Raw genomic sequence first — 21694 nt, 5'->3', positions numbered from 1 at the left:
GTATTAGAGCAGTGGGATCTCCTGCAGTATTTCAAGAAGTATTTGGCCATTCACAGTATTTTTAACTCTAGACCTTAGAAGAAAGCTACATACCTTTTGTTTAAACAGTAGAGATAATGGTGTTTTAATCAAGATTTTAAATGTCAACAATCTTAATATAAAATAGCCTTTCTCCTCAGCTACCTTCATGGTTGCTTTCTCATACTGTTTCCAAGGAGTGCCTTCCAGTTACACATGTAAATATACCTGATATCCAAAGATTTCTTCCACTGTCATCCCTGAGTTTCCTCCCTGTAATCACCTTGTCTGCTTCCCCCCACAAGATCTCCCTTTGCTTCTCTAGCTCTGGGACTACTTGGAGAATTGCAGAAAGCAGATCTGAACTCAGTGTAGGAAGTATTTTCAATAAAATTTCCTTCTATATTTGTTGTGTTGCAACATAACAACAACAGCAGAAAAAGTCTAAAAGCAAATCATACCATATATTGTGTATTATGTTATATGTTTGTTTATAGTTAACCAAATTAATGGACTGATCACCTAGCAGGTCACAACAATTCCTCCAGTGTTCACAATTTTTTTTCCTTCTAACTTTATGTAAATAAAATGGCAAATAGGCATAGATTTCAGAAATGTGAATTTCACTGAGATTCATTCCACAGAATATTTAATACAAGAGATTAAAAAGAAAGTATTTTCAAGTGAGACTCTGTAAAACTGAGTTCCAATCATTGAGCAAAGTCTGATGAAATTGCTAATTAGATCACACATTTCTCCTTAACTGTAGAACAAGGAATCACCCCAATGATTCCTCTTTTCATCTGTAGAACAACTTTCCAATCCCTGTACTGGTTAGTACAGTATGAGGTACAAATTCCTACTGATGTTGAACAGAAACATTTATGTATTTATAAACTAATGTATGCCTAGGGAAAAAAAAAAGCCTTCCAACTTTTATTTTTCCAATATTTATCATCTACTCAGAAACAGATGGTAGGAGGTAAGCCAGGTTATCGCAGACATCTTGTGATGGGTTCAGTGGCAGAGACCCAAACAGTCTCATATGTAGCAGAGTACCTATCCCACTGGCAGCCAGTTTTTTCCACTCCACTCCTTTTTTCTCCTTGGAGCCAATCCAGCCCAGTTCAGCTCTTTTGTAGGAACCAAGGAACCAGTATTGATTTCCCATTTAAGCCAATCTTGCGTAAGCCCACCACTACCTCCCTAGCTATGAATAGGGGGAGCCCTGGAGGAAACCAGCTGCAGCATTTTCAACGCAGAATTGCTTCTTCGAGCTGGACGTGAGCTGAGTTGCAAATTAGAAAAATGAAAAGCGAAAATGGCAGAGTAGATAGGCTTTCTTTTCAAGTCTGATACACATTCAGTACTGCCTTCCTAGAGAGGATTCTCAGAAAACAGGGAATTTGCTTGTTAGAGCGAAAGAAGGAGATTCTTATTATAGGCTTCAGTGCAGTTGTCAGCCGAGATAACAAATCCTTGTACCAAAGTGGCCTTAGAACAATGAGGCAAGAGCTTTCTTTTAAAAAAAAAAAAAAAAAAAAAAAAAAAAAACTTGGAAAAATCAAAATTGTGCAGTGTATTTTTTATGAAAGTGGGAAAATCTGTTGCAACTGTCTTTATAGAATGTTTATGGATTTAAACAGAAGACTGCAGTGATGTATGAGGATTCTTAGGGTCAGTGCCATTAAAGTTATGCTGCTAGATTATGAACGTTCAGCAAGTACCTACTGCTATCAGGGAGAAAAATACCTCCTGAACAGATACTTTTAGGGAGTAGTGGTGAGACTTTCCCATATACTTCAAAAGAGAAATTAATGATAATAACAAACTTTCTAAAGTCAGCTGGTTATGTTTCAGATATCTAGGATTTGACTGGTGAAATGTAGACATAGTTATATTTTAAAAAAATGAAAATATATGGCAAAGGAGAATACAGCAATTAAATAAAATCTTGAATTGTGAACTGAAAGTCAAACAGACTCTTTGACTTCCACATTATGTCTACTAAGGAAAAAACGAGACTATTAAATAACCTAAAAATCAAACTTCTTGAGTTCTCAAACTGGTTTAGCATCTCTCTGACCTAATTCACTCACTCTCTGTTCTTAGTTCTTCACAGTCTTTACTGGGATCTATATCTGGAGTATGTTAGGGACAAAATGTAGGAAGCTCTTACATGAAAACAGGATACGTCGTTTTTCTAGTGTATCCCTGCAAACCACTTACAGTGTCTGTCCCGAGGCACTATAAGTTTTAGGCATTACTTGTTCCTGATTTCCATTGAGAAACAAGACACCAAAACAAGGTCGTGACAATGTTGTTGTCTCATATAAGTACCATCAGCTTACTGAGATTAATCCACTGACTGTGATTAAAAAAGAATGAACAACTTGCTCCAGCAAGTTAGAGAAAGAAATTTCAAATTCTACCATATGTATATAAGGAATCAGAACTAACCACAACTTCCTGATCAGCCTCCCCTGTGTACACTCTCAGGCTCTGTGCAGCCTCTCAAGTAAAGATGGAAGCTACTACTAGTAAGCTCAACTAAAATGGAGGAAAAGACAGGTACTTTTTTTTTTTTTTTTTTTTTTTTTTCTGTGTTGCAAATACAAAAAGCAATTGGACAAAATGGAGTCTACTAGGATATTATGAAGCTTAGCTGTCAGCAGCTATATTTTTTGGTTATATGTTCTTTGTCAGAGAACTTTATGCAAGATAATTTCCCAAGAGAAAGCATCTAAGAGTTAGGTGGATTATTTTCATGTAGTGGAATCAATAACCTGAGATTACTTGCTGAGTGGTCAGAAGAGCCAAATATTTGTAATTCTCAATTCTCAGGTATCTCCACTAGGGAATAATTAGCAGTCTAAAGTGTTGCTTTGATTGATGAGGCTGTTGAATGATTATTTCTCCAATTTTCCCTGACTTCAGTTCTCATAGATTGGGGTCAGTGAAAAGAGAGGCTCATTTGGGGCTGTCAAACACTGACATTCATTTCTTTCTGTAACACACATTCATTAATGTTTTTTTTTTGTTTGTTTGTTTTCTTTTGAATTATTTGTACTTTTAAGCAGTAAAATTGGAAGCACTGCTAAGTAGGTAAGAGGCCAGCAGGATTCTTGTGGCAGTTTTGTTGAATTTATGGCATCTGGTAGAGATTAGCCAAAATGACAGAACAGGTTCTGCTGAGAAGAAAATATGAGCTTGAAGAGGAAGCAGCATTAATATTTGGAGGAATGAGAAAGTTGTGGAAAAAGAGATGAACATCAGTGCTTTATCTGAGTTGTAGTGCCCAGTGAGAGAAAGAAATAAGAACAAATGTCAACAGGAACAAACCAACCTTTTGCTTTTTTATGTACTCATAAAAAACTTACATGTGGATAAGGAATATTAAAAAGTGTGCCTTGGATACAAAATGTCACTCACATCTACTGCAAAAGAAGACTGTTGCCTGGGGCTATGCTAATTCTTTAATGTGATGGCATTCCTGTTAGGCGAGCTCTGTAAGCTTTCCAGGCTGCCAAGCATGCTCGTTGCCCATGTCTTCAAGCACTGCTTCTGCAAGTACATTTTCATTTTAATGGGTTCTTAAGTCGAGCATCTCTGGCAAAGTTGCCCTCCTAAAAAATGAGTGAGAGCTCATGCAAGGGACAATGACATACTTTAATATTTACTGCACCAAAAATAGCTTTTAAAAACAATACAAGGCATACAGAATGTTCTCTTTGCTCAAAAATGGCCGGTTTTAACAGTGTTTGATGGATGCAGTGGGCTCTGGAAAATACAGTTTATATATTCTCTCTCCTTACTCCTTCAGTACTAAAGAGCAAATTGCTTAATACGTAATTTTGAGTAAATGTTTCCCCAGTTACATTCACTTTCTCTTTTTGATATTCTTTATTCCTGCCTGAGTATTTTTCTCCTTTTAATATTCTCAGCAGTCTGGATTTATGAGCCTATGAAAGCAAAGAATAGGAAGCATCTTCTCCTGAAGCCAGCTGTACTGGTGAACTTACTGAATAGCTGACCGAGTACTGAATGATAATCATACAAAGAGAAAAACAATAGAAGACAAATTCACCTTCATTTTCAAAAAAAGAAAAATTTAAAGGACCAACAGCACATAAAAAGAGATTGTGAGAGAAGAGGAGAGAAACAGAGGGTGAACCCACAGTTTGTTTCATTTTTCATTCTAACATCATTTCAACCACAAAGAATGACAGTATAAATGATCAAACAACTGTTTGCTAATGCATTATAGATAGTCATACACAATATGGCAGCTTTATACTTGTATATTTACCCACCATGAATACAAAATATACTAAGAGTGACAGGTAATGTAGCCAAAGCTTCTACTCCCTGTAAGCATCTGTGTACTATGAATTATAAATGAGAGTCTTGTGTCCAAAGGTAGCGAGTAGTGTAGATAATGCCATCTGAGTAAATGAATAAATGTGAAACAGATGCTTTTTGCTTTCAGGGCACACAGGTACAGCCAGGAAGCCACCAGTGCAGATTACGGATGCTGGTGAAACAGCTGCTGTCTGCATCTAGTGCCAGGTGCACTCCTACCTGGACCGTGTTGAGCCAGTAAGAACGGCCTTTGTCTTATTATTTTTTGACAGGTTTCCAGAATGAGGAGGCATCCTCTCATGTAGATTCTTTAGGTTTTTCACATCCTTCCTGAAATCACATTCCTTATTAGAACTTGGTCTTTTGTAAGAAGGGGAGAATCAGACTGAAACATTTTATTTTTAAAGAGTTATAAAATAATTCTTGCTTTTTTATTGAGTTCTCCTCTGCTAATATTTTTTATCTGAACAAACATTTTATCTCAAGACGATTACATAAGGAATTACTGCTAGAAAGGCATTAAGAGCTTTCGTAAAATCTTTTAATACATGTAAGTTTGATAATTTTGTAAACAAAGAGACATAGAATCTGGTTTGTTGCTGTGTGCTTCCATGGTTCAAACCCCCTTTGCCCCGGGTTCTAGCGTTACCCCCGCTAGGGCCAAAAAGCCACCGTGACTCAGCAAGAAAGATGGTAAAATGGCGTTTATTAGGAGTAATTAACATCTTATATACCTTAATCACTTTGTCTACACCCCCTAGAGTGTACGTTTGAAATGCGCGCCCAGGACACATCACAAGATAAGGGACTGGACAGGGGAGGTACAATCCCGAATCCTCCTTAACACCTACAACATCTCACCCTCCCCAAATACAACAAGGTTCTGCCTTGTTAACACTTACAACATCTCACCCTCCCCAAATACAACAGGGTTCTGCCTCGTTAACGCTTACATTACGTAAATGCTGTTTAGGGAACTGGAGGTCTTTTGCTGTCAGTATGGACTGGCATCTCAATACCCAAAGTAGGTTGAACATTCCAGCTAAAATACTAAGCCTAAGAACACTGACAGAACGCTTGTGAGAGATATGGCTATTGCTATTCTTTAAAGTTCAAATAAGCTCATATGCAATTTGGTTTCATGTTGCTCCAATTCTTCTATCTAAAGCACTTTGTACATTTCTACATTTGCTGAAGAAAAGCTTCTGTCTTTTTCACTTGCAAAATGGTAGTCCGGGGAGCCATTTTTCTCTGTTTCTCTGCAGGCTTGTCTTTCAAGAGCTATTTATGTCTGTGCAGAGTGGCTATAATAGTGGTTTCCAAGTATAGAATGAAATAATATATTTGATACAGTTTTGAAAAGAAAATGAACAAATACAGTAATAGAGCATGCCTTTCTCTTGTTTAGTCTGAGTACCTTGAGCCACTCAAAACTGCTAAAGGGAAAAAGCTGCAGGATGAAATAAGTATTTGTGCATATTCTATAACTTATTATTGCCTTTTCCATAACTAAGCACTTTATAGAGAAGAAAGTGTAAATAGAGACTGATGTACAGCTTTAGAAAAGCCTAAAGGATATGACATACAACTTCTTATACAGCCTCTCAGAACTCATCTGAAAAGTACTTCAGCTCTTTACAAAACTTCTGCAAAACTACCAATGCAATGACTGCAATAACTCCATGGAGTTCTCTCAGGAATAAGGTGCTTCTCTTCTGGAAAAAAATACCCCTTGCTCTTCACACTTTTTTGGTGCAGGTGTGCCTGTCGTTGCTAGGCTTTAATGTCATGTAAGGACAGACTGAAACCTTAAACATGAACAAGACTGACACTGCTCTCTACTATTGTTGTTTCTTCTTTTTTTGTTTCATTTCCACCTGTGCAAAGTCAGCATGAAACTGTCATTGTTACAGCTACTCACTTCTACATCCCAATCTTTCATTCCATTTGCAAAAGTGGAAATGACAGGGCACCTTATTGGGGTGTGCAACAGTAAGACACATGCAAGTTAAGAGGCCCATTCATGGTCTCATTAATGACACTATTATGGCCATTACTACTATACAACATTGTGTTAACACAATAAAGAAACCAAATTCTTATGATTTCTTGGTTTCAACTTAGAAGCAGGGAAATTTCAAACAGCACAGCTTCCAAAACACATTAGAACTGTTTTCTAAGTAGTAGTTTTATTCAGAATGAGTGGATTGAAATCACAAAAACGCCATTAATCCACAGATGCCTTGTTCCTATTTTTCTCCATGTCCTTTCTTTTCTTGTAGCAAGGTCCCTTTCCATTTATGCATGTGGAGGAGTTAAGGGGTGGGAAAAAAGAGAATGTGTAAGTTTTAAGAAGTTTGGGAAGTAATTTGAAAAGTGATTGTTTCTGTTAATGATGGCTGCCACCTTTGCCCAGGCCTCTCAGTATGACAAAAGTGGTTCAGAATGTTAATTATCGAATAGTCAGAAACTGAAAATGCAACGTGAGCTTTTGCAGAAATATGATATTCCAAAATTATATCCGAGCTGTAGAATGGTAAAATTAAAAACTATCCTAAAAAAATCTCATGCAGACTTTTCTGTGGGATAAGACTCCATTATCTTGAAAGAATTAGAAGAGCATCTATGATGCATAGCCAATATGAAGACAGTCTTCCCAATGGCCTTTACTATGCAAAAGTAAATGAGAAACACTTTCATTACACTTTGCAGTGATTCATGCATTTCTCTTTTTAAATCAGTAAACCATATCTTGCACTGCAGTAGTTTGTGCATGTGTGCAAAAATGACTTTCTGCAATTTGGTGCTAAGATGTGTTGATTGAGATAGTGTGGGAAATGTAAAAAGAGATGGAAACAGTTTTGTTATGTTTTTTACCACCAGGCACATACTGCAACAAGGTAATAAAACAAGGCTCCCAAATCCTTTTGCTACCTCTAACCCTATAACATTTATTCATATTTATTGCTCTTTGTACCACAAATCAAGATCCCTTACCTAATCAGTTTAAATCAGTTTCTGCAGATCAGTTTAAGTTGATGCTCAACCCAAAGAAAAATATTCTTTAGACAAAGTCCTTTGAGGGGCTCTTGACCTGTGTAGAAATGCAGTCCCCTCCGTCCCATCATGGGTCTACAAATAGCGTGTTCAAAAACTTCCTTGAAAAGAACATAAAATCACATTGATTCATAGAACAGAGGGCACTGTGGGGGCACTCAGCTCCCACTCTCTTTCAAAAGAAGTGGGGGAAAAAAAAGACTTTAGAAAAAATACTTTGAAACTGGTAAAATAATCTTCTAAATAAACCACCAGTGGGGAATACCCACAGCCACAGAGGACAGCATGCTGTGCAGTGTATCAACAAAAATACATTTGGCCTGAAGCAATGCCGAGGGCAAACATATCCCACATGGACCAGAGAGGCCCAAATACCTTCAGAGATGAAAATTTAATTAGAGGAAATGTCACCACAGTGAACAAAAGGATTGCTTTAGTGATTTTTCATCATTGTTTACTACAAGCGAGGTATATTTTTAAGAGTTAAGACAGGCTAAGAACAGGAATGCTCTTAAGTATGAGAACAGAGATGAAGGAAGGGAATGTTGAAGGTCAGGGATGATCATCCACACTTGATGTCTGATCAAAAGGAGAAAACGATCAAATATTGGCAGACAACAATTTTTAATTGCTTCAGTGATGTAAGAAGTTAATGAAAGGTGTCAAAGTTCTTTCTTCAAAGCCACCAAAAAGGAAAAAATGTAACTTATTTTCTTACTGGATTTGTTGTTCTTGATATTCTTGTGAGATCCTGAGCATGATAGAAGGCTTGGGATGCTCAGAAATATACAGACATCTCTAAAAGTTGGGATGGCTCACTGCCACTTCACCTCTTCAGTAATCCATTGTATAAAATTAATTCTGATTCTTGCACTAGTCAGGGATGAAATTACTGGAAAAGCAATATAGGAATTGTCGCAGCAGAGCCACAAGGAATCAGCCTTCTTAAATGAAAATATCTGAGTTCTAGTATGAGTTCCAAAAGCTCTTTAGGATAAATTGAAAAAAAGATATAGCAAACACTACAGAAAGTCTGTCAGACAACTGTATGCTCTGCATTTGGGTGTTACAGCTTGAAAAAGCAGATTTTATAATTTTGTTACATGAATTTTTACGTGTTTTCCCATTCAGTCCTCATGTTGTATTTTTGATGGAAGTATTCTCTACTTAGCAAAACAAAATAATCACCTGAAATGATAGGATGCACAGCAGGGTTTTCCCACCACAGTATCAAAATAGTGCTAATATAGCAATAATTTAATTTGCTGTTATATAACAGAATTTATATACTATTATAGACTGCAAAAATAACAACTACAGAAATAGCAGTTATTTAAATTCTCTCTCGCACAAGCGTCACACCATTTTTACTCCATTAATCATCTTGATATGATCAAGGAGACCTCCACATAAAGAGAACTCTAGAATAAAGATTCACTGAAATAGACAACTGAAATTTAAACAAGGAAGAAAGAATCATGCAAGTAAAACTACATACAGTTGTGTATATATCAGTATGCTTATTTAGGCACAAAAGATAATTTTGTTTTGAGATTAAATTTAGTTTGCTTATTTACACTGTACTTCAGGTAATACAAATTCTTTTACCATATTAGATCTTTGCTAGATACCTTTGATTTTACTCCCAGTCTTGTGATACCTCGTGGGTCAGATACAAACAAAAGTACAGATGATAGATTCTTCTTGTGTGCAGCTACTTTATATCTTGAAGTTTGATAGAGATATCAGGGAACCTTTGTACTGATTTCAATAGGGTTTGGGTCAAACCTCTTAAATATCTTAATGAGTTCCAAAATTTACTGAGTAACAAGTCATAAATGTAGGGGATTTATCTAGATCTCTCTCTTGGCCCTATTGTTTGTTATTACCAGTTACTCACGCTTCTATATTCTGGCACAAATAATCCCCCTAGATTTCAAATGTCCTGAGGCAGTCTGCTTTTACTGGCAGTCAGAATTGGCCTTGTGCTCTCCTGAACTGTTCCGTTAGTCCTTCACTTTCTCGACAACATTTTTAAAATCCCTTTCTTTCTTTCCAGCAGGTTCATATTCACACAAAGTTCAGTCCCCTGTACTTAGAAATTTTCTAGATTAATGCCAAAAGGCTTGCCTGATTGCAGGCTTTAAATACGTTACTGTTTGAAACCTCTGACAGTGAGTCCAACCAGCCTCTGATTAGGCAACATGCCACACTAAGCAGATATTCATGAATCTTGGCAAACAAGTATGAGAAATCAGTTTTCTTGTCATCCTTACTCTGCCACAGATGGTTATCTAGAAAATCATCCAAACAACAGAAATACACCATATGTAAAACAAAGCCTCCCTTTTTATTTTCAGGTTCACAGACTATCAGCTTAAGATGTTACAATGTTTATTATTTTCATACTTTAAGATGAGCAAATATATCAATATCTAAATGCATCCAAATTAGGGAATACTGAAGGAAGCAATACTGTGCTTTATGGAGATGTGATCATATTATTGATGCTACAGTCTTCCTGATGAGCCACTCAAAAGTACAACTTGTTAAGTATCTACTACTCATAGAATGGAATTGGTCTGTAATGCCAAGTGGAAACATGCAAGTAGGTGTTAGAAGAAATACACTGCTGAGAAAGATTAATATTGGATTCAATTAGAAAGATTCTGAAGAGTTATGAAAGGCACAGTTATGAAGCATACACTTATAATTTACCAAGCTGATGATGATAAATCCATTTTCATCTAAATAACAGTTCTGAAGGGGAAAATAATTCTCAGTATGTAGCCTTCTTTGTCAGTTGATTAACAGCAAAGTAGATTGACCACTAAATATGCACTGATTACAAACATGAAGTCAGTGGCATAAGTGCAAGACAAATAAACGCCCCTAGTCAGATGTAAGTGACTCTGTAGAGACACAGCGAATTTAACCCTGGGTCCAAAACGCATGTATATTTCCACATTTAATCTCTCATTAAATTTCTTACTAATGTTTTTTTCTTTTGTGCACAAATCTTTAACGAAGTTATTTCCCCCACAACTGCATTGGAAAAGAAGAAAAAAAAAAACTGAGACTAAACAAAGAATTCCGAAGTAGGGAGATGGTGATTCTTTAGTAAGAAAAAGAGTTCACTGATACAGAACATTCCTACGCAATCTTTTTTTTTTAAACTGTGGAGCTGCTCGTGTGATTTTTCACAATATTCTGAAAAGTTATGCACAGTAAGAACCATCCTGTAATGCTCCTACACACGCAGAGCAGCACCCCACTCCAAAACAGTTGATCTAAGTACACTAAGGCAACCAATGGAAAGCCACCATCTGCTAACAAGAAAGCATTACAATATACCAATACATTGGTGAAATTGTTTACATTCTGTAGAAAGAATAAGGTGAAAGTCCGGTACAGTATTATGTGATGCAACATGAGTAGAAATTTTATGTAACTTCCATAAGGGCCATATCCTAAAAAAAAACTTTCTTAAGTGCCAAAAACAGGATATATGAAATTTTTGGCATCTGAGTGCAAAACTTTAGTCTGAAATAAGCCCACTCACCATCTGCATAAATCTAAAGGTAGTGAAGCTCACTAGGTACTTTCATCTAAGTTTCCCACTTCTACCCTTGAGACACGCATCCTTTACATCCAACCCTTTATAAATCAACTTGTTTGACTCTCTTTGGAATAATCATTCAAGTACAAGAATATGTTTTACCTGGTGTATGCTGCTATCAGAATAGTTTAGTTTTCCCTGTGTCATTACAGGTAAAATTTAAAAACACCAATTTCACCATTTTTACATGCCAAAATCTCAATTAAAAGAAAGAAAACACAGAATTCTGGAATTTCTTATTTTAGTGTTTACTTTCAGTTGGATAGTAAGCCAGTAAAAGCTTTTCATCATTATAAGATATCAGAAAACAGAAACCTGTAAGTCAGAAAAGCAGGAAATGACGTTTTTGTTGTATTTCTTTGGATGTTAAGGATGAATTATTTCTAAACTCGTATATTCTAGAATTCATTAAAAGGAATTTACAACAACAAAACAGACAAAAAAAACCAAGAACAAAACAATGCAAAAAAAAAAACCACAAACAGCACAAAACAAATAAACAAACAAACAAAAAAAACCTCAACACATTTCTAAGAAAAACTTTTTTTCTTTACAACCAAATCACTTCAGTGAAAGAGCACCAGTATTACCAAAAGTCTGAAAGGATTTTTTCTTTTTTTCTGCAGTAACTGTTTTAAAAGTGTTTTCATGCAGATAAATACACTGCTGACAAAATATCCCTTAATTTGACACCTTTGTAAAATAAAAGCTATAATTTCGTACTGAACCAATGAATAAAAACCTTACTTACTTTAAGCAGAGAAAAAAAATAACTGACCTGTTGAATTAAGTTAGAATATGAGTAACTTATTCCCCAAAACATAGTTGGAAATAGATTTATTGGTGATGTAAGTAATATGCTGGAGTATGTATGCTCAATTTTAATTACAACAGCACTTAGTTAGAACAGATCTCTCATCTTCACATTATTTTTTCAGTTGACTGCAATAATAAAAAAATATTAGATAAAAAATGTTTCAAATGACTGTGAGCACTAAAGACAAATTACCATTTAATGTTTTACTTAAATAGGAGAAAGTCAATTCAGGTTGCTTCATGCTTCAGAAATAAGATCTTCTTTGTTTATCTGCTAGTTCATAGAAGCAGAGCCTTGCTATGGGGATAATGAAAAGGAAACCATTACATGCAACAGACTATTGGCTTATTTGATATTCTATACAACATTCCATGTGCTGGTTTTCCAAATTTTATCATTTCACTTAACATTTTATTTGTTCATTTGATTGGTTTTAGATTGGTTTTTAGATTATAACTGTGAGATTCCAAATAAGTTTAAGAGCTATATATTTATGGCTTGTATCTGTAGCAAACAGAGTCCTAGGAAACCTCCAGGTTCTGGTCCTTTTTCCTGGGAGAGAGGGCAAAACCATCCAGTATAGATAGTGAATACATCTGATCTTTAAGGCACAGCATAAAAATACTTATAGGAATTGTTTACTCATAAATTCCGTAATATGAAATTCACCTCAGCAGGTAACCCAGGAATCAACACTGATGTTGGTGGGCGAAACATTAATCCACCTATGCCAAGTTTTACCACAGAGCAAATAATTTATCACAGCTAAATCAGAGGCCCGAGTTTTAGGTGCAGTTCTCCTCTATGTTTCCAATTTAACCTGTATGCTAACTGAAATAATTGAATTTTGTTATCGGAGTAAGTGTTAGAAAGCTTAATTAGTATTTATTTAAAAAGTTGATTTGCTCAAGCAGACGAAAATGTGAAGCATTATTTCATATCAAATAAACATACTTTGACATATACTGAATAAAAATGTAGTCTATAATTTAAAAATAAGTCTATCAGAAACTACTAAGTAATTCTTCTTAAACTAAAGGAAAAAAAAATATCTTTAAATATCTTTGAAGAAATCATACGGATGATCAAACCAGCTGCTCTGAAGACTTCAACAGCAGGAATCAGATGAATTCAACTTGCAGTATAACTGTGAGCTAGAGAAACTAGAAGCTATTTATTGTTGACACCAATAAAATATTAACAGAAATTGACTGGCCAAGCACTGTCTGTCCACATTCCTATTATTTCCCTCTGCCAGAGAAAATGGTGCATTTGTCATTACCGAAAGCAAGAATCATAGAATCATATCATAGATGTCATAGATAGCAAGGAATATTAAGATCTGAAATTTCTTTGCTCTTCAGGAATGTTTGAAAATATAGATCTGAACATCTGTATTTGTACTGAATATCTGAATAACTCTTCTGGATCTAGACATTTTGTCTGGATTCAATTTACTCTTTCCATAACTTATATTTTGGAAAGTTAACTAATAATTACTTAATGAACAATTAGCTCTGAATAAGATACTAGGAGCCTAAGGAAGCACAAGGATTCTGAAAGGCATATGAATACTCTGCAAGAATATGTGAATATTTATTTTACTCAAAATCTTCTAGACTAGGAAATGCTTCCCATTCAGATTACAGAAGAAGATGCCTCCACTGGCCCAGCACTTTAATGAAGTACTGGAAGAGTGACTAAATGGGAAACAGGAACCTGCAGACAGCACTGGGAAAGAGATCAACTTTTCAGAATATTAATGATGACAGCTCCAAATTTAAGGTAGTGAAAAATAAATATTAAGCAAATAAAGCCAATCTTTATTCACAGCATTCTCACAAATTAAAGGTTAAAAGCAGGCAGTGCCAACTCAATAGCAGTTGCCAGCTCATATTTAAAATACTGTCACGTGAACTTATTCTTTTGAGATAATGTCATTACACTCACCCTATACACAAATGTCACTTATTTCCCCTTGCCATTTATTCAGCTTTGTAGCAGTGCTCAGCAAAAGACTGTGACTGATTCAGAGAAAACTGAAAACAGTAAACAGGAGAATTATGTGAAATGAAATTTCCATTACTATATTTACAGCATCCTTTTTCATTTCACTATACAAAGCAGAATTAGGAAGAAAAACTGTTTGGTTTTTTTTCCTTTTTGGATTCTTAGTTATCTTTTCCTCTCTGTTCGGCATTTCACATTCTATATTACACATTCAAAATTTTTTCTTCCTTCTTCCCTTTTTCCATCCAGTTGCTTCTGTTTACATCAGTTTTGTCCTATCTAAATTCTTGAGACTGAATTCCCAAGGCTAGCTAAAATGCTCTTAAATACCTCTTGAGGCTACTTTTGCTGCAGATTTCTGTATTCATTAGCTGTCTTGATATAACTATCCTTAGAACTTACATTAAAGTATCATGCTCAGAAAAAATAATTTAAAGAAAGGTTATCTTTGTTTGTTTGGGTTTGGCTTTATCTGCATGAAGGCAGGACAAGCAATCAAACAGGCGTATTTTACAAGAAAGTTCTGGAGAACCCACAACAAGGAACATGTACCCAAGTAGGGTATATCAGCAGCCTCTGAAATGGGCCTTATCCACACAGCTATTAATTGTGATGCTTGTTTTCCAACTTAAGTTCAAACTGCTTCAAATATGAACTTATCTCACTCTTTTGCTGCTTTTTTTTGCTATCCCCAGGGTCTTCCATTAAAAGAAGCATTTTAAAAACAAACAAACAAGCTACGCAGTTTACAGGATATAAAATACTTCTGTTTCATAGCCTGATATCCTGCTTCATACTTAATTGATTCCAGTTAGGCATAGCAGGACAGTAGTAGTCTACATTTTATGGTCTAACAGAAATTTCAGCCATCTGTTTGCACCTGCAGAAGTTGCTATGGGTAAGTATTACAAATCCTGTAAGCATCTGGGCTTAGATTCCTATATCAAGAAAGTTTTTTGTTGATCTGTGTCAACATGAAAGTATTGGTAACTGATGCTAGAGACATGTTTGAGAGGCAGTGCTCCCTCCCATTCAAACAACATGACCATTTATATCTAACTTTCAGAAGGACTCAACAGATATTTTGTTCCTGCAATTTTGCTATTAAGATATGGTGAATGAACAAAGTGCAGAGTCTATATTACTTGGGAAAGATGGGAAATTAGCATGCCATAGAATTTATTAAAAAATGTTTGGTGTTGCTGACTGTCTCAAGAAAATAATTACATAATGATTATCTTCTTTGAGAAAGCCAACAAACTAAGCTAGAGAGAAGTCATCTAATTTATCTAGGTAAACTTTTCAGACATTTGATATCCTCTATTTAAGATGTCTTGTACTGTTAACTTACTCCTGTAACTTACTGTTTTAAACCATAGCTTCTAATTTTTAGATCTCATGTATAACAGAGTACTAGTGAAATTCAAGTTACAATTCATTTCAAACATTCACTCTAATTCACATACTAATTATTTTCTTCCATTCTTTCTCTACATAGCATGGTCAAAAATATGTGCAAAAATATGTTTTTCCTATTAAATCTCATTGTTTCTATATAGCCTGAAAAGGCTGTTGCATTATGCTAATCCATGAAAAAATTTGCCATTATCTTTAGCACATCAGAGAATGAGCAGTAAAAACAGATGGTTAGAAAGTAACCAGCAACGCATTTTCTGGGCTAAATAAAACACAAAAACAAGCAGTGAGGCACAACACTGGGTACAAGAAATGTAGACCACTAACCCTAAGTGAAAGACTCCTTAGTATTCTTAATGTTTAAAATGTACATTGAAACTGAAAAATAACTATGAACACACTTTGAAAAATGTATACCATGACTTTTTAGTTTATTTTCTGTATATGTCTTCAGTATTTGGAGAGATATATAGCATGTTCTGATGCCATTCCTGTGGAGAAGACACAGGATTTGTGAGGGCTGAAGAGAGACTGTCCCAGCTCATTCCTCAGGGAAACCAAATCTTGTCACTTTCCTGCAAGGAAGATTAGACAAGACACTTTCTGAAACTGATTAATTCCAGAAGAGCTTTTCTTTTCTGCCTGCCCAATCCTCACACATGAACTCTGAAGCTGAAGAAAAAAATGCCCAGAATTCACTCAATGGCAAGTTTTGTCCTGTTCGTTCAGATCAAACTCATCTGTGATTTAAGCCATAAAACAAAACAACAAAAAGCCTCACTAATTTTGCACAGAAATAAACAATAAATGTTTATAGAGTTCTGTGTGGGTTTGCAGTCTACCATCTGTGAGAAACAATCCAGTAGCTGAGGAGTAGTACATGTTATTGATCTGAGACAAAGTAGAGAATCAGGATTTTCCTAGAGAATCTGCAAGCTTCCTTCGCATATGTTCAGGAATTAAACTCCGTGATAATGTAAAACTTACGCATCCTGAAACTATAAATACAAAATTTACATATCTGCAAGCCTATAGTTTGATAGCACAGGTGCATATGAAGATTATTTTTAAATGAACCAATATGTTATTAATTGATAGCAATTAACAAAAAAAAAAAAAAGTTTTCTGTTTTCTTTCCCATTGAACTTCTTATCTGTTCCAGGTTACCAAAGATGATTGTTATTCATTTCAACTTATTCATAAAGCTAAATAACATAATACAGAAAAGACAATTTATATGCCATTTCCTTTATGCCAGGAATTCAACAGTAAAAGCTGCAATGAATTAAGTAATTCACCTGAGAGTAAGAGACCAGAGGATACTGAGGAACCCAATTATAGAAACATTTTACAGTAAAATAAAACTAGAGAAAAAGATAAAATAAAATCTATTTACTTGGATTCTATAAGTTATAGATTTGTGTTTGGGGAAGGAGAATTTTTCCCTGCATGTGTATTCCTTTGGATGGAGTGAGCCCTCAACAGTTCTCAAAAAGCCTGTGCAGTAGCTCCAGGGAAGTCTGCAGATCCCTGTCCCTGAATGCTAACTATGAAATATCCACCTGCTTTTTGTCTGCCTGGAACTATTCATCATTTCAACACAGCATAATAAATAATAGCTGAGCTCAAATAGTGAAGAGTCATCAGAAAATTATGAATAAGAAAAGCCTGATGGCTCAGGTCAGCTAGCATAGCTGGGATTAAAGAGGGAGAGGAACTAGTTTCATCACACAAAGAGGCAAGATGTGTTTTTACCAGGTAAGGCTATCAGTGCTGTTACCACACCCAAGCTCGAACCCAAGCTGTAACTCACAAAACTCAGCTGGTAAAAAGGGAAGTCAGAACCATCTCATGTGTACAAGTGCAACCAAATTAAGTCAAAGGAGTGTAAGCAAAAATGCAGATGCCCAAGCACTGCAGTGCATGAAGAGTTCCCAGATGACTATTTTCTGGAAGTAAACATTGCTCATAAGAGCAACAGTTACTACGATACTAAAACTTTTCCAGCTCTTTACAAAAGGAATATATGACTGTTCCCTCAGTTGAAATCTGGTAGGCACTTTAAGAATGAGGGACCATAATAATGATGCAAATATGCTGTTATTTAAACTAAGGAATCTCATAGTACCATCACCCTAGACCCACACACAAATCAAAGCTTTCCTAAAGACTGACAGATTGCGTCAACTTTTCATACACAGATGACATTCAGTCCATTACTCCAACTGGTTTCAAATGGTCTCAGTCATTCAAGTTTAATATCTCCGCCTGTTGAGAGAAACCACTTTATTTCTGCAAAGAAATACTGAACAAGGAAATTGGAGCTAACATGTTCACATAAACATGAACTTAACTATTCAGATAAAAGGTTTTCTACCATATTTGCATTTATCTGACAGAGTTCAAGGAAAGCTATTTCTGCACCCATTTGCTGGTACAGTCAATGCAGTACTATGGAGAAAAAAGAATTACAGTACCTCTACAGGATATATGCTCCTGTTTCTATATCTACACAGTGATTACTAAAACACTATCATCACCTCTTATCACAGGTATAGTGTTGCAAAAGTTAGTGTTTTCAAGAAAACCAATTCACCATTCACACAAATGATACGTAATACATATATATATATATATATATATATAAAAGATATATTTTCTAAAAAAACATCCCACCAATTCATGCTAATTATTAAGAAGGGAACAGAACATTTTCAGGACCCACGATTTTCAGAAGCTGAAATATTGCTAACTTCTTTTAAACTCAAGGAAAGTTGTAAGATAACCAAGCTGAACTCAATTACATATTATTGATGTACTGGTCACTGAGAAGAAATAGGGGTTTATAAATTTATGGTCTTCCTGTAGTTCCCAGACAATAAACAAATATATTCATTTCTTTCCTCTAGAATGGTTTTAAAAGCAAGACTCAAGTTAGTATGATTTCTTTTTTATAAAGTCTTTGTTGTTTTCCATGTGAGTGACAGCCTGAGCCTTTTTATTTCCTGACAAGATTGTGCAACAAGGTCATTTCTTTCTGTAGAGAACATATAGATGCATAAGTATGACATTTCTAGATGACCCCCTATCACATCCAGATGACAGCAGGCTGCTCCGTTATCAGTCTTCCTCTGAACATAATCCATATCAGTGGTGATGAACATCATGAGGACTGTCTATCAGTGTGCTATCAGTAAGACAGAGAATTAATAATCTTTCACATAAGTGTGAATATGAACTATCAGTATGTTTATGACTATGATTCTAATTAACAGGCTCCAGCAGAATCATTTACAGGCTACTCTACAGCAATGCTCAGTCTATCGTTGGTCCTAACAGTAAGATTCTTTAGTAGTCTTACTTTATGATACAAAATCAACACCATAACCAACAAATGAATTCCATTTTGTATACCTTTTTGGTGTTCAAGTCTTCTAAAGTGTTCTTAAATAGAAGTTTTTTTTGTTTTTTTTGTTTTTATTCCTTGAAGTATTTTTCCAGAACAGAAAGAATGACAGAATCAGCAATATTGAAAGAAAACGAGTATATACAATATATGCATGTCACTTAATTTAAGCATGTGTATTAGATTTAAAACAAGCAGGCATTTTACAAACCAGATCAGTACAAAAGCCGTTTCTGTAATCGAGTTTGCACAAGCTCACAGAAAATATAATTTGAAGAGGTTCACTTTTAATTGAGTCTTGCTTTTCATGCTCAAATATCAAACCTTTAGGATGAAGTATTAACCCTTCCTTTGCTTTCATTTAAAGAAACCCAGCACACTTGGTATCCAAATTGTAGAATAAAATAAATAATCCTTCCTCACTCTATTGCTATCATTCGAAGTGGTCAGAAATAGCAACCACAACCACAGATTGGTAGGTATCCAGAAGTTTATAATTGGGCTCACTTAACCCCATGAACATCATCATGGGAGGCATGTAGAACATGCAGGTCTCCATGTGTACTGCATGCACACATATACATGTTTCCAGTTATTCTCTGGGTACTCTACCCCCAACCTGGAAGTCTCAGATGTGAAGCATCTGAAGAAACACCCCAGAATTCAAGTGAAAGCAGTTAGAGACCTATTCCACCCTGACTGCCACAAATCCATGGTGCCAGATGTGATCTGCATGAGGGTATTGAGGGAACTGGTGGTGGTGATAACAATGCTGCTTTCCATCATCTATCAGCATTCCTGGTCAATGGGAGAGATTATAGAGGATTGGAGGCTTGCCAACGCGACTCCTGTCTACAAAAAGGGTCATGAAGAGGATTTGGAAAACTGCAGGCCTGTCAGCCTGACCTTGGTGCCAAGTAAGGTCATAGAATAGATTGTCTTGAGAGAGATCTCACTGCTTGTGCAGGACAGCCAGGGGATCAGGCCTCACCAGTATTAGTTCATGAAAGGCAGATCCTGTTACACCAACCTGATATTCTCCTATGATCTAGTGACCCACCTGGTGGAGGAAGGAAAAGCTGTTGATGTAGTCTACCTAGATTTCAGCACAACCTTTGACACTGTCTCTGACAGTATTCTCCTGGAGAAGTGGGCAGCCCATGGCTTGGACTGATACAGTCTTTCCTGGATAAAGAACTAGCTGGAGGACCAAGCCAGGGAGTGGTGGTGAATGGAGTCATATCCAGATGACCAGTCACGTGTGGTGTTCCCAGGGGGTCGGTATTGCAGTCTGTCTTGTTCAATATGTTTATTAATGACTTGGACAATGGCAATGAGTGCAACCTGCATAAGTTTGAAGATGAAACCAAGATGGCATGAAGTGCTGATCTGCCTAGGAGTAGGAAGACCCTGCTGAGGGATCTGGAGAGGTTGAATAGCTGGTCTCAAGCTAGCAGGATGATGTTCAACGAGACCAAGTGCTGAGTCCTGCATTTTGGTTACAACAACCCCAGGCAAGACTACAGGCTTGGGACAGAAGAGCTGGAAGACTGTGTAGATGAAAAGTACCGGGGGGTATTGGTCAACACTAGGCTGAACATAAGCCAAGAGTACCAAGGCAGACAAGAAAGCCAATGGCATCCTGGCTTGGCTCAGAAATAGCGTTGCCAGTTGGATTAGGGAAGTGATCATCTCTCTGTACTCAGCCACACCTACACTGTGTTCAGTTTTATGCCCCTCACTGCAAGAAAGATATCAAGGCCCTGGAGCATATTCAGAGAAGAGCACCAAAGCTGGTGAGGGTTCTGGAGCACAAGCCTTATAACGAATGACTGAGGGAGCTGAGATTGTTCAGTCAGGAGAAGTGGGGGCTCAGGGGTGACCTTATTGCTTTCTACAGCTACCTGAAAGGAAGATGTGGTGAGGTGGGGATCAGCCTCTTTTCTCATGTAACTCATAACAGGACTAAAGGAATGACCTCAAGTTGTGCCAGGGGAGATTCAGGATGGATATTAGGAAATACATCTTCTCTGAAAGAGTGCTCGGGTGCTGGAACAGACTGTCCAGGGAGGTGGTAGAGTCACCATCCCTGGAGGTGTTCAAGAAATATTTAGATGTACTGAGGACATGGTTCAGTGGAAAATATTGGTGATAGGTGGATTTCTGGACTGGATGATCTTTAGAGGTCATTTCCAACATTGATGATTCTCTGATTTTATGACTGTATGATATACACACATGTAGACATATATACAACCTAATGCACATCTGTGCAATCTGCTGCGCACACAATCTGATCTGCTTGGAATCACATCTTTCTGTAAAAAATATAAGGGAGCTGAGCTTATTCAACCTCAAGAAGAGAAGGCTCTGGGGAGACCTTGTTCCAGCCTTCCAGTGCCTAAAAAGAGTTATAAAGAAGAGGCAGACTGACTTACTGCATGGGAAGACGGTGATAAGACAGTTGTTTTAAACTAAAAGAGGAAAGATGCAGATTAGATATTAGGAAGAAATTCTTTACTCAGAGGGTGGCAAGGCACTGGAGGCTGCCCAGAGGAGCTATACATTTTTGACAGAAGATGAACCAGAACACAACAGCATGTGGGCCCAAGAGCAAAATATGGCTGCCAGGATGGTGTTTGTGGCATTTGCAGTTCTGCCTAGGGGTTGAGCTCATTCCTCAAACCTGCTTGTGTTGTAACTTCTGTAACAGGATGAGACTCCTCATTAGCAGAGCTTTTGGATTACTGAAAGGCTGTGCAGCATTTAATTAGTCTTTATCTTTACAAGTAATAAAATGAGTACCTTTTGGTAAAAGAAGGCAGTCTGCAGTAGACTGCTGGAATACAGCAAGTTTTTGATTTTCTATTCAAGCAACTATCAAACAGATTATAATTTTAGCTTCATTATTTGGCTAATTCATATTTCCTTAAAAGACACATGAGAGGAGGTTTATAAATATTTCAACAAAGAAATCTAGAGTCAACAT

The 21694-nt window shown here is 36.4% G+C and overlaps 1 protein-coding gene across 9 annotated transcripts in view; it reads right to left on the bottom strand.

Annotated features, from left to right (window-relative positions):
* LOC107313128 (uncharacterized) overlaps nucleotides 1–21694 on the bottom strand; it is a 542029-nt gene that overhangs the window by 335810 nt on the left and 184525 nt on the right. For 6 of the 9 annotated variants that reach the window (XR_014945264.1, XR_014945266.1, XR_014945267.1 and 3 more), the window contains one exon: nucleotides 15728–15874. The exons of the other annotated variants lie outside the window; for them this stretch is intronic. Coding sequence is in view for 1 of the 6 variants with exons in the window: in XM_085544923.1 (XP_085401049.1) it covers nucleotides 15841–15874 (34 nt within the window). In the remaining 5 variants the exon portion in view is untranslated. Of the gene's footprint in view, nucleotides 1–15727; nucleotides 15875–21694 lie in introns of those variants that run through there. 9 annotated transcript variants of the gene reach the window in all.

The sequence above is a fragment of the Coturnix japonica genome, chromosome 4 (genome assembly GCF_054131305.1).
Source record: "Coturnix japonica strain WE chromosome 4, WE-NBRP24, whole genome shotgun sequence".
In the NCBI taxonomy this organism is placed as follows: Eukaryota; Metazoa; Chordata; class Aves; order Galliformes; family Phasianidae; genus Coturnix; species Coturnix japonica.
Note: the sequence above shows the minus strand (reverse complement) of the source record. Positions and strands in the feature narration are given on the sequence as shown.